A 14,748-nucleotide genomic window follows, 5' to 3' on the forward strand; every position below is an offset into this window, starting at 1 on the left:
AGTCGTAAGGTCAGTATTGCCTCACATGTTCCAACATTTCTACGGAATCCAAACTGATCTTCCCCAAGGTTGGCTTCTACCAGTTTTTCCATTCGTCTGTAAATAATTCGTGTTAGTATTTTGCAACTGTGGCTTATTAAACTGATAGTTCGGTAATTTTCACATCTGTCAACACCTGCTTTCTTTGGGATTGGAATTATTATATTCTTCTTGAAGTCTGAGGGTATTTCGCCTGTCTCGTACATCTTGCTCACCAGATGGTAGAGTTTTGTCAGGACTGGCTCTCCCAAGGCCGTCAGTAGTTCTAATGGAATGTTGTCTACTCCTGGGGCCTTGTTTCGACTCAGGTCTTTCAGTGCTCTGTCAAACTCTTCACGCAGTATCGTATCTCCCATTTCATCTTCATCTACATCCTTTTCCATTTCCATAATATTGTCCTCAAGTACATTGCCCTTGTATAGACCCTCTATATACTCCTTCCACCTTTCTGCTTTCCCCTCATTGCTTAGAACTGGGTTTCCATCTGAGCTCTTGATATTCATACAAGTGGCTCTATTTTCTCCAAAGGCCTCTTTAATTTTCCTGTAGGCAGCATCTATCTTACGCCTAGTGAGATAAGCCTCTACATCCTTACATTTGTCCTCTAGCCATGCCTGCGTAGCCATTTTGCACTTCCTGTCGATCTCATTTTTGAGACGTTTGTATTCCTTTTTGCTTGCTTCATTTACTACATTTTTATATTTTCTCCTTTCATCAATTAAATTCAATATTTCTTCTGTTACCCAACGATTTCTACTAGCCCTCGTCTTTTTACCTACTTGATCCTCTGCTGCCTTCACTACTTCATCTCTCAAAGCTACCCATTGTTCTTCTACTGTATTTCTTTCCCCCATTCCTGTCAATTGTTCCCTTATGCTCTCCCTGAAACTCTGTACAACCTCTGGTTCTTTCAGTTTATCCAGGTCCCATCTCCTTAAATTCCCACCTTTTTGCAGTTTCTTCAGTTTTAATCTACAGTTCATAACCAATAGATTGTGGTCGGAATCCACATCTGCCCCTGGAAATGTCTTACAATTTAAAACCTGGTTCCAAAATCTCTGTCTTACCATTATATAATCTACCCGAAACCTGTCAGTATCTCCAGGCTTCTTGCATGTATACAACCTTCTTTTATGATTCTTGAAGCAAGTGTTAGTTATGATTAAGTTGTGCTCTGTGCAAATTTCCACCAGGTGGCTTCCTCTTTCATTTCTTAGCCCCAATCCATATTCACCTACTATGTTTCCTTCTCTCCCTTTTCCTACTGACGAATTCCAGTCACCCATGACTATTAAATTTTCGTCTCCCTTCACTACCTGAATAATTTCTTTTATCTCGTCATACATTTCATCAATTTCTTCATCATCTGCAGAGCTAGTTGGCATATAAACTTGTACTACTGTGGTAGGTGTGGGCTTTATATCTATCTTGGCCACAATAATGTGTTTGCTATGCTGTTTGTAGTAGCTTACCCGCATTCCTATTTTCCTATTCATTATTAAACCTACTCCTGCACTACCCCTATTTGATTTTGTATTTATAACCCTGTATTCATCTGACCAGAAGTCTTATCCCTCCTGCCACCGAACTTCACTAATTACCACTATATCTAACTTTAACCTACCCATTTCCCTTTTTAAATTTTCTAATCTACCTGCCCGATTAAGGGGTTTGACATTCCACAGTCCGATCCGTAGAACGCCAATTTTCTTTCTACTGATAACGACATCCTCTTGAGTAGTCCCCGCCCGGAGATCCGAATGGGGGACTATTTTACCTCCGGAATATTTTACCCAAGAGGACGCCATCATCATTTAACCATACAGTAAAGCTGCATGCCCTCGGGAAAAATTAGGGCTGTAGTTTCCCCTTGCTTTCAGCCATTCGCAGTACCACAACAGCAAGGTCATTTTGGTTAGTGTTACAAGGCCAGATAAGTCAATGATCCAGACTGTTGCCCCTGCAACTACTGAAAAGGCTGCTGCCCCTCTTCAGGAACCACACGTTTGTCTGGCCTCTCAACAGATACCCCTCCGTTGTGGTTGCACCTACGGTACGGCTATCTGTATCGTTGAGGCACGCAAGCCTCCCCACCAATGGCAAGGTCCATGGCTCATGGGGGGAGGCCAGCCGGCTTATCTGATGTGATATGCACCAATTTCCATATATTACGACCTGTAGAATCGGGTAAAAATACTGAAAAAAGTAGCGGAAAAGCATCCGGACCAGACGAGATACCCTTAAGATTCTACAGTGATTATGCTAAAGAACTTGCCCCCTTTCTATCAGCAATTTATCGTAGATCGCTGGAAGAACGTAAAGTACCTAGTGACTGGAAGAAAGCGCAGGTCGTTCCCATTTTCAAGAAGGGTCATAAATCAGATGCGAATAATTATAGGCCTATTTCGCTTACGTAAATCTGTTGTAGAATAATGGAACATGTTTTGTGTTCTCGTATTATGACGTTCTTAGATAATACAAATCTCCTTCATCATAACCAACATGGATTCCGCAAACAGAGATCATGTGAAACTCAGCTCGCCCTATTTGCCCAAGAAATTCACAGTGCCGTAGACACTGGCGAGCAGATTGATGCCGTATTCCTGGACTTCAGGAAGGCATCTGATACGGTTCCGCACTTACGTTTAGTGAAAAAAATACGACCTTACGGAATATCGGACCAGGTTTGTGATTGGATTCAGGATTTCCTAGAAGAAAGAACACAACATGTCATTCTTAACGGTTCAAAATCTGCAGATGTAGAGGTAATTTCGGGAGTACCGCAAGGAAGCGTGATAGGACCTTTATTGTTTACAATATACATAAATGACTTAGTTGACAACATCGGTAGCTCCGTGAGGCTATTTGCAGACGACACGGTTGTCTACAAGAAAGTAGCAACATCAGAAGACTCGTACGTACTCCAGGAAGACCTGCAGAGGATTAATGCATGGTGCGACAGCTGGCAGCTTTCCCTAAACGTAGATAAATGTAATATAATGCGCATACATAGGGGCAGAAATCCATTCCAGTACGATTATGCCATAGGTGGTAAATCATTGGAAGCGGTAACGACCGTAAAATACTTAGGAGTTACTATCCGGAGCGATCTGAAGTGGAATGATCACATAAAACAAATAGTGGGAAAAGCAGGCGCCAGGTTGAGATTCATAGGAAGAATTCTAAGAAAATGTGACTCATCGACGAAAGAAGTAGCTTACAAAACGCTTGTTCGTCCGATTCTTGAGTATTGCTCATCAGTATGGGACCCTTACCAGGTTGGATTAATAGAAGAGATAGACATGATCCAGCGAAAAGCAGCGCGATTCGTCATGGGGACATTTAGTCAGCGCGAGAGCGTTACGGAGATGCTGAACAAGCTCCAGTGGCGGACACTTCAAGAAAGGCGTTACGCAATACGGAGAGGTTTATTATCGAAATTACGAGAGAGCACATTCCGGGAAGAGATGGGCAACGTATTACTACCGCCCACATATATCTCGTGTAATGATCACAACGAAAAGATCCGAGAAATTAGAGCAAATACGGAGCAGTCGTTCTTCCCACGCACAATTCGTGAATGGAACAGGGAAGGGGGGATCAGATAGTGGTACAATAAGTACCCTCCGCCACACACCGTAAGGTGGCTCGCGGAGTATAGATGTAGATGTAGATGTAGAATTCATTCAAGAACTCACTAGAATGAAAGTGCTACTCAAAATATACTAACATGTATAAAATCCAGCTGGCATTACATGCATATGTTTAGATGCCTTACATTAAATTAAACATTCTCGGTCTAAAATTATGCAGAAATTGCCTTAAACTAATGAAATGTAGGAAAACATATTGTATTTATCTCAGTGATGCATGGTTTTGTTTTCTCACAGAAGTTTGAAATGATCTGTTGTGCTGTGGTGGTAACAGTATTAAACAAAACAGCAGCCAAATGGAAGCCAGGAGCTCTCACACTTGTTGCAGCCTGGAGTTCCACAGAAAGTGATATAGCTGAGCCACAACAAATTCAAAACCGAATGTTCATTATCTTTTGGGCCGGGATGGAAAGTGCTAGGAGGATAATGTTGACATGTCTAGTGTGAAAACGAAAAGAAAAAAGCATGTGCTTCCTCTTTATATGCTTACTCCACTTTTGAGATAATATTTGCAACTTGAACTTCTTGAAGATGATGCCACCAAATTTTGACTTGGATTGTGGGACATGACTGCGGGTTTGATTTTTTCTTATTACAGTTTCCCCATAAAACATCTAGCTATTGCTATGCCTGCTACATGTTGTGGCAAACTTTCAGGTTACAAAATTAAACCATATATTTTGTATTATACTGTACTATTGTAGTTGTTTGAGCCTTCTGTGAGATTATGACTTTATTTTTTGTTTACATTTCATTATCTTCCAGTTGGTCACTCAAGTTTTGCATAAATCATTTCTGACCATCTTTATAAAATTAGCTAATACTGATTAAATGTTGTTATAATGCTCTCTGTTTTCATTTTGTGTGCAATTTAAGACTACCATTTCCCTCTTGCAGTTTGGTGTAATAGCTTGATTGTTTTCTCACTGTCTTTCAGTGAAAACTTTAAATTTTGGTGCTTATCCAGATGTCATTAGAATAATTTTTATGCATTTGGCATCATTTGCACTGCATAATAGCACTTTTTTTACTGCAAATGCCAACTGATGGCTGTGTAACGTGGCATTACCTTACAAGCTTTCAGCACTACTTGAAAATTTAGATTTAAATTTAATATAAAAGTCAATATGTGTTTTTGTTTTTTTTATCTTTCAGGAGAAGAAAGAAATGTCGCTGTTAACACAGCAGCCACAAGCAGCCGTGAAGATTCCACTTCAAATCAGAGTAATAATGTTAGTGGAGGTGGCAGTAGCAGTACTGGAGTTGGGACTAGTACAACTGGAGCAAATGGAATCAACATTTCTGTCAATGATCCTCGAAGGGATCGGGACAGGAGAAATCGCAATGATCGGAGAGACCGTGGTGGTGGAGGAGATCGTGAAAGAGACAGAGACCGTGACAGAGATCGTGACCGTGAACGTGACAGGGGGGATCGCCCAGAACGTGATCGTTCAGAACGTGGTGGCCGCCAAGAAGATACTCAGCACACCCAGCCACAACCAGTAGCAAATAGTGGTACAGCTGGAATGCCTTCACCATCTACACCTGCTGCTACAGCAACATCTGGACTCCCAGCTGCTGGTGTTTGGCCAGGAATGTTGGGACACATGGGATACCCAGCTGTTGTTGGAGTGAATGTGATGGGTAGTGGGATGATGGCTGATCCTGGGATGATGGGCATTGGTCAGATGAGCCAGGTAATAATATATTGTTAATCGCTTCACAACATTTAACAGTATCAAAAGTATGGCTTGATAAAAACATCAATGTTCAGTAACACAAAAAGAGCAGTGGTCTGTTGTGTGAGAAGGGGGATGGTGGGGGGATCTGTTGTTAATATCAACTGAGTTTCATCTAGTAGGCATTGTTACCCATTTCATGAGGTATTAAGTTTTCTCCTTCATACTTGAGAGTTAAATGTATATTACTGGTAATCTTCATCATCCAAAAGTGATTTTTTGTGGTGAAACAGCTTCCATTTTTTACAAATAACACTAGTTTATTAAGTTAATTTTCATTTCAGAATTTGACATCTAAATGCAGAGAAAAATGTACTACTTACTCCATGAATGATTATTAATGTAGTCTTATATATAAGTGTCAGTAATTTTTGGATTCTGCAAGACCACTGTGCAATGTGAAACAGTTATTAAGGCATAAGCAAGTTTCAGATCTGTCCAGTCTTACATATTTAGATTCTCAGTAGTTTCCCTAAATCATTTCCCTAAACAAATTTTGGTAGAAGGGTGGGATGATTCTTTTCAGTAGGTCATGGCTGATCCATCCTCATCCTTGCTCATTTCAAGTTAGTGCTGTAATGACTGTGATGTCATTGCAGTATTATAGTGTAATCTTCTTCTTACCTTTCTTTCTAGATTTGAACCCTCACACCCTTATCAATTCTCACTCTGGTGCTGTGGCCTGTCTGATCTTATTTGTGGTTTTCCACATTTGTCTTGGTAAACACCAGGCTTCCCCCATTTCCATGTTTCTCAGCTACTGTCGTGTAGAATGTGTACATACATAGGTTAGATTTACATTGAGCAGTGTGTGTGTGTGTGTGTGTGTGTGTGTAGTCCATAATTAAAGGTCCAGTTTCAAAATGCTGCAGAAATAATGCAAAATTTGAACAAGCATATTATTGATACAGGAGGAAACGATGGGGGGAGGGGGGGGGGGGGAGGAGGGAGGGAGGGCGGGCAGGTGGGACTGTTCCTCAGTTTGCACCTGAGATGCCCAACATGGCTGACTGTCACCATGAAGGATCATGCACTGCTGGGAAAGCTCTTTTACAAGAATAGTGACTGTGCATCACTAGTTTTGCAGAAGTTGTGGATGTTCAAGGGTATGAAAACAGGCACTGGTCTGATGTCTGCTAAAGGTGTGGAGAAAATGATTACAAAATTTGAAAAGGCAAGTTATTTTGAAGTGCAATGTGACAGAGGAACAGTTGGCTGAACGTCGGACATGCATGTGAGCCCAGTGCATAAAATCCTATGACACGTCCTGCATTGCTATCTACACAAAATCACTCACATTCAGGAATTGATTCCTGCTGACCTGTCAGTGAGACAAACATTCACTCTGGAATGTCTGGCTCCCAAGGACATCGACTGTGAATGGCCATGGGACATTCTGTGAACAGATGAAGCCCATTTCCATCACCAAGTAAGTGTGAATATGCAGAATTGCAGAATATGGGCAATGATAAATGTGCATGAACATCAACCTGTAGCACTTCATTCTGCAAAGGTGTGGGTTGACGGCATCATTATCATAGGGCCATCATTTTTGAGGAGATGAGTCCTGCAGTCCTTTTACCTGTACCATCACTAGTAAATGCTGTGAGAATCTTTTGCACACCAATGTTATTCCAGCCCCGCAACAGCGTGGATGGATGAGCAGAATCATTTTAATGCAAGATGGCGCTCCGCATATTGCGCAACCAGAGAATGGCTGCTGCAGAGGCGCATCGGAAATGCTAGAATTATCAAATCCCTACAGCTTGACCATCCTGACCACCTGATCTTAATCTGTGTGACTTCTGGCTGTGGGGTTATCTGAAACATGATGTATTCAATGCTCCAGTTATGAATGTAGCATGAACTGAAGACACTCGTATCTGTTGTGGAACATGCTGTTTCTTGATTTTAACTTGTGGCAGAAAATGCTGGACAGCATACTGAACATGTCTTGCGCCTGTTTTACTGCAATTAGAAACTGATTTTTTACTTTTTATGCCTTTTTGGCCTCAGGACCATTAAAAATGTCTTTTGCCTTTTATGCCATGTTTGCCTCCAGCACAATTAAAAACTGATGTCATTTTGCTTCTTAAGTGGTTTTTGGCCTCAGGACAATTAAAAACCAATTTTTCCCATCCAATGTGGTGCGACCTTGCCGTAGTGGATGGGCTTACCTTACTAACAGTGCCACAACTATTGACTGCCGAACCTGTGAAGCCATGCACATTGAACACTATGGACGGTGTAACGTGCAACTCAAACCATAGCTGTAGTATTGTGATTCATCAGTCATTTGTAGCTGACCCCATTTACATTAAGAGGCTTACAATGCCATCTATTTGTAAAATTCTCATTAAATTTTTTTTTTTTTTTTTTTTTTTTTTTTTTTTTTTTTTTTTTTTTTTTTTGTCCCATGACATTTCCCCCTGCGTCAGTAATGTGCTGTTGAAATTGGACATCATTTTGAGCAGCGGTTCTCTTCCACAGCATTATGAAATTTCGATTTTTAGTTATGGACACCCTGTACATTTCATTCTCGGTCCTAGATAAACTTGGACAGTCATTAACACATGATGTTGAGCTAATTCAGTTTTCATTTATGTTCATGAAAACTTGTTTTCCCTCACAGCAAAAATTGGTGTAGAGAAATTTGAAATCTAAACCTGGAAGTATTGGAAAATAATTTTTGTTGAATAAAATCACTAGTCCGTTAAGCATTTGGTGGAAAGCACTTTAAATAAAATCTCTTTGATTAATGCCCCCCAAATGCCATTGTTCCTAATTCTTTATAAAAAAGGTACTTGGTAAAATAATAAATTTTAGGAAAGATTTAACACAAAAATAGCAGAGACTATTTTCTGTTCTTCTTTTCAGACACAGTGGTTTACACAATTCTTTCTTTTACTGATTTTCCGTTACATGTTCTGTGTATTTCATTCTGTTTCTAAATGCCATGAATTATGTATCTGTGTTTTTCCATCCCGTTAAAACTTTCCAGTATGACTTTTGTACGTAATAGTGTGATTATCGTTCAACAGTTTTTCTTACTTCAGCTGATATGCTAATGGTTCCTTATCTGTTTGTATTATGTTGCCTTTCATCATGGAGAGTGTAGATCGTACTAGAAACAAATTACTGGCAAAAATTACTCTAAGTTGTGTGGAGAGAGTGTGAGAAGATGCTGAGTGGCATAGTCACAGAAATATTATTTTATTTCCATCGTAGGACAGGGATGAGATCATAGTTCATTCGTGGTGCATAAAAATGCATGATCTCCAGTTATGAGTTTTCTTGAAGTTTAGGAGTATCATTGAAATTGTTTAACTCTCAGTTAGATCACATTTATAGTAAAACTAGTGTGTTAAACAGAGCAATCTGGTGAGAAACTATACCTAGTAAAAGCATCACACTTGTTTCTACATTTCCCAAAATTCTCTCTTCTATGTCAACAGATAAGATATAACTACAAAATATCTCAGCAGTTCACATTTTTTTTTAATAACCACAGGTCATTTTTGCACATATCTCCAAAAATTAACATTTCAGTGCTGTTGAATGGAGATTTTCTTTGGCCACTAATCACCACCTGACAGGCAACAAAATTTTGCAGTGTTATGATTTCAGTGTTACGGCCATGGCCAGTGTTGGCACCACAGTATATGAATATTGTGTTAGTTATTGGCAAGATGACTGCCATTACACTGTGCAACTTAATAATATTTTGCTGGGCAAGTGTGGACAAATACAGCTGTAACAGTTTAATGATGTACGTATTCTGCAAAACTATTATATAGTTTTACAGACAATTGATACAAGAATGTGCAGCCTAGCTTATCCATGACTGAACATACAATGATGCTTTTTCTGTAGTTTACACTATTGTTAACATGATTTGAAATTATTCTCGTTGTAGTATGGCATGATGAGTGGGATGATGCCTGACGGCACAATCATGGGCCCTGATGGTTCAGTTATGCCTCCAGATCCAGGCATTATTACCACAACACCAGTTGTGAAGGAGATTATTCACTGCAAATCCTGCACATTGTTCCCACCAAATCCAAATGCTCCTCCCCCGACAACTCGGGAACGACCACCTGGTTGCCGAACAATATTTGTTGGTGGACTTCCAGAAAATACAACAGGTAGTTATAGTATTTCTCAGTGTAAGACTTGTGCAAGTATATTCCATAACTAAAGAATATAATTATGTACTTTTTCAGAGGAAATAATCCGTGAAATATTTGAGCGCTGTGGTGAGATGACGACTGTGAGACTCAGCAAGAAGAATTTTTGCCACATACGCTTTGTGTTTGAATCATCTGTTGATTCCGCAATTTACCTTTCTGGTAAGGTACTTATGAGCTGCTATTGCTTTTGTAGAGATCCTGATTGTAGTTGTTGAATTTCCTTAGACTGTGTACTTGCAGTTGCTGTTTTGATTGGAGACTTGTCTCTACTTATACTTTCCTTAACAATAAGACATTGCTGTATTGTTGATGCCAGTCCTATCACAGTGAGAACAGCGGTTGTTTATGTATTCTAAAGAAAGTTTGAGAGACTGAATGATTCAACAATTACAGTAGAGCTTCAGTGCATAGAGGGAAATGGAGGAATGAATAACACAGACTATCTTATTGATTAAGAATGTACAAGCACTCTGAGGTCTGGAATACTGTAACCTCAATTGACAGAACTCACTTGATGAGTCACTGTTGTAACCAGTCAAATGCATGTTGAGTCATGGGATGTAGTTAACCGTGCTGTGAACTGCAATAGAGTTCATAATTACTGCATTTAATTTATTAAAAAACTGACACATCCTGCATGGATTTTTTCATTAATTGTTTAATAGTACTAATGTAATATATTTCTGAAACTTAATAGTATTTTGGTGGAATAACTGCTGACAGTTCTCAAATAACATTGAATGCACAGCTGCTTGTTTGCAGCTGTGAATGGTGACAGTAGTTGTGAAGCTGATTTAAGTTCTTTACTGATTTGTAATTCGGTAGCTATTATTATTGTACAACATAGGCTTATTTTCTATCTGGCAATCACTGTTTATTTCAAAATAGCCAGTTTCGGGCAGTGTTGTCTATCTTCAGGTCGTATGTCTGTGGTGTCCCACGAACGTATTGCACCAGGTACCCCTCCGATGGGTTATGAGGCACATTGTGTGTGACATTTCAGCAGATGTTTGCAATTTTGTTTCTCATCCCAAAGAAATACCACTTTTAATGTCTTTCGTGTGATGCCCAGTGTTGATGCAAAGTGTCGTGTTGTTTCTCATTACAAGCAAAATGATTTTTTAAAGCAGAATTTTACTTACTCATTTAATAGAGTGGCACCAGATTACTCTAGTATGATATTTGTTTTACTGATACAGGTTAACAGAGAGTGTAGAATATCAAGAATAACAAGTACTCCACCAATGACTGAGCAGCATTGCTGCATGGCTGTGGGACTTAGTGGGGGCCATGGCAGTGCTGTCACTGGTGGATTTCTGGCTATTCTTTGTGTGTTGTTGTCTGTATTACTTAATGTGTACTAAGATTGTGTTTCACAGGCACGGCCCTTGTGACAGTGCAGCTAATTTGTGAGGACAAAGTTTTACTTGCAATATTTATTCACTCTTCTCACAATTGCTTGGAACCAAAATATTCAAGAGACACCACTTTAAATATTATTTTCACCGTGAAATAAACTCAAGCACATAATATATTAGTAACAATGAGTGAACAAAAGTTAACTACAAATGAGTGTTCCAGAAACTAGTTTTTACCTTGTCCATAAGTACACTAGTACATGCTGATATGGAAGCAGTTGCAATTTGTTTTCTGCTTGTACAAAACTCAGACCAGAAGAGTAAATGACTACAGAAATGCAATCATATTGTAAAACAAGTGCTAGATGTCAGACTCGCATCAGTGATTTAATATTATCTTTACAGAGGTACAGTGACTTCTTTGCCATCAATTAATATTACTTAAGTAAAAATTTACACAAAATTACAGTGAAAATAGTGATGGTTGCTACACTTCCCATATGTAGTATTATTGATGGAGTCATTACTTAATTTTATACCACTTGTATCACAAAATAAGTCTGTGAGTTCCCACATTAATAGCAATTTTAATAAAAATCACATACAAATGTTAAAGAGTTTATTAGCCTTGCAGTTACCCTAGTATTCAAGAGAGAAGTGCAATAAACTAAAAATTAGTCACATCATACTTAATAATTGTTGTAACAAAAACAATCAATTATTGACAAAATTATTTAATTTGATAGATAAAAAAATCAACTCACCAAGCAGCGGCAGAACATGCACTTAAAAGATGGTTTTAACTGGCATGCTTTTGGAGCCAGTGGCTCTTTCTTCAGGCAGAAGGGTTGAAGGGGAAGGAGGAGGGGTGAAGGAAAAAGACTGAGGAGGTCTAGGAAAAGGGGTAGATTTTGGGAAAGTCACCCAGAACTGCGGGTCAGGGGAGATTTACCGTACAGGATGAGAAGGAAAGACTGATTTACCACGGTTCTGGTTGACTTTTCCAAAATCTATCCCATTTCCTAGACCTCTCCAGTCCTTTTCCTTCACACCTCTTCTTTCCCCTTCAACCCTTCTGCCTGAAGAAGGAGCCACTGGCTCCGAAGGCTTGTCAGTTACAACCGTCTTTCATGTGTGTGTGCTGCTGCCACTTGGTGAATAGATTTTTTATCTACCCAATTAAATAATTTAATAATTGCTTCATTTTACATCATTCGTCCTACAGGCTAGTCTGTGGCTATCCACAAATAAATGGGCAATGATGTTGCAAGTGTTTGTCATTGCAGTGTACCTAGCTGAATAACCAATTGAAAGAATAATTATTTACATTCATACATCCACTACATAGTTGTAATGTATGTCTATGTATAATAATACTGATCATGTTTGATCAGCATAGTTCTGGTGCAGTAATTTAATCTTCGGTAACATTTATATGTGTGTTGAATTACCATTACATCATTCAAGGAACATAAACTAATTTTCTCCTTACAATTTTTGTTTTGTTTAGGCAACATTGAGATAAGATTTAAATCTCATTATATTGCAACCCATGGGACTGATGGCTTAGTTCATATTTGTGCTGGTTTGGCCCACGTCCCGACATTTGTCCATTGGTCCACAGGAAACCAGCAAAACGTGTGGACAGGATGCTCCAGTCTGGAATTTGTTTCACTATTTCTGCAGTTCTTGTGAATGTTTACAGAGGGATGAGGCCTCAAGTTTCATCAGCTGACTGATGGGTAGTTGAATTGTGGCCCAGCTTAGGGGAAGTAATTCAGAATACCATAACATGCATGAAACAAACAAAATTGTACAACCAGGATTTAGTTTATTAAATATATTGTTTCGGCCTGGAAAGAAAGTTAACTGTTAATGCAGTGTGTGACCATATCTTCGCAGGAGTGAAGGTGCGTGAAGGAGAAACAGCACAGTTCCACTTAAGTATACGTTTATCCTAAGTTAATGCAATGTAGTTCTCTCGATATTCAGAAGGAGTAGTATATTGTTCACTGGAAGCATTTTTGGCACTTTAATTAATTATTATTATTATTATTATTATTAATATAATGGAAGGAAACATTCCACGTGGGAAAAATTATATATAAAAACAAAGATGAGGTGACTTACCGAACAAAAGCGCTGGCAGGTCGATAGACACACAAACAAACACAAACACACACACAAAATTCAAGCTTTCGCAACAAACTGTTGCCTCATCAGGAAAGAGGTCAGGAGAGGGGAAGACGAAAGGAAGTGGGTTTTAAAGGAGAGGGTAAGGAGTCATTCCAATCCCGGGAGCGGAAAGACTTACCTTAGGGGGAAAAAAGGACAGGTATACACTCGCACACACGCACACATCCATCCACACATACAGACACAAGCAGACATCTTGTGTCTGTGTCTGTGTCTGCTTGTGTCTGTATGTGTGGATGGATATGTGCGTGTGTGCGAGTGTATACCTGTCCTTTTTTCCCCCTAAGGTAAGTCTTTCCGCTCCCGGGATTGGAATGACTCCTTACCCTCTCCTTTAAAACCCACTTCCTTTCGTCTTCCCCTCTCCTGACCTCTTTCCTGATGAGGCAACAGTTTGTTGCGAAAGCTTGAATTTTGTGTGTGTGTTTGTGTTTGTTTGTGTGTCTATCGACCTGCCAGCGCTTTTGTTCGGTAAGTCACCTCATCTTTGTTTTTATATATATTATTATTATTATTATTTCTATTTTTCTCAGACCTTAGGTCTGGTTAAAAATGGAAAGTGACGCGGACCTTCATCAAGCGTGGCTTCCTTTTAACTGTACGGTATATGTTACATTGTATTTAGGAACTTTCGGGTAATTGAACACGTATCAATAATTACGGATTTCTGTAGTTGTATGTATACGTTTGGATTTAGCTGTATTGCATTGATGTACTGGTGGATATTGTGTGGTATGACTCCTGTAGTTGATAGTATAATTGGTATAATGTCAACTTTATCCTGATGCCACATGTCCTTGACTTCCTCAGCCAGTTGGATGTATTTTTCAATTTTTTCTCCTGTTTTCTTCTGTATATTTGTTGTATTGGGTATTATTATTATTATTGTTTCCTTCACTTTCTCAGACGTTAAGTCCGGTTAAAAATGGAGTGACGCGGACCTTGATCAAGCGTCCCTTCCTTTTAACTGTACGGTATGTGTTATATTGCATTTAGGAACTTTCGGATAATTGAACATGTATCAATAATTACGGATTTCTGCAGTTGTATATATATGTTTGGATGTAGCTGTATTGCATTGATGTACTGGTGGATATTGTGTGGTATGACTCCTGTAGTTGATAGTATAATTGGTATAATGTCAACTTTATCCTGATGCCACATGTCCTTGACTTCCTCAGCCAGTTGGATGTATTTTTCAATTTTTTCTCCTGTTTTCTTTTGTATATTTGTTGTATTGGGTATGGATATTTCGATTAGTTGTGTTAATTTCTTCTTTTTATTGGTGAGTATGATGTCAGGTTTGTTATGTGGTGTTGTTTTATCTGTTATAATGGTTCTGTTCCAGTATAATTTGCATTCATCATTCTCCAGTACATTTTGTGGTGTATACTTGTATGTAGGAACGTGTTGTTTTAAAAGTTTATGTTGTAAGGCAAGCTGTTGATGTATTATTTTTGCGACATTGTCATGTCTTCTGGGGTATTCTGTATTTGCTAGTATTGTACATCCGCTTGTGATGTGATCTACTGTTTCTATTTGTTGTTTACAAAGTCTGCATTTATCCGTT

At 39.0% G+C, this 14,748-nt stretch overlaps 1 protein-coding gene across 1 annotated transcript in view; it reads left to right on the top strand.

The window, feature by feature from the left end:
• The window catches only part of LOC124788093 (ecto-NOX disulfide-thiol exchanger 2), a 217,078-nt gene that overhangs the window by 57,762 nt on the left and 144,568 nt on the right, over positions 1-14,748 (top strand). Inside the window, exons 3-5 of the mRNA XM_047255195.1 lie at positions 4,848-5,389; positions 9,348-9,579; positions 9,658-9,783. Coding sequence (XP_047111151.1) covers positions 4,848-5,389; positions 9,348-9,579; positions 9,658-9,783 — 900 coding nt within the window. The remainder of the gene's footprint in view (positions 1-4,847; positions 5,390-9,347; positions 9,580-9,657; positions 9,784-14,748) is intronic.

Source organism: Schistocerca piceifrons, chromosome 3 (assembly GCF_021461385.2).
Source record: "Schistocerca piceifrons isolate TAMUIC-IGC-003096 chromosome 3, iqSchPice1.1, whole genome shotgun sequence".
NCBI lineage: Eukaryota > Metazoa > Arthropoda > Insecta > Orthoptera > Acrididae > Schistocerca > Schistocerca piceifrons.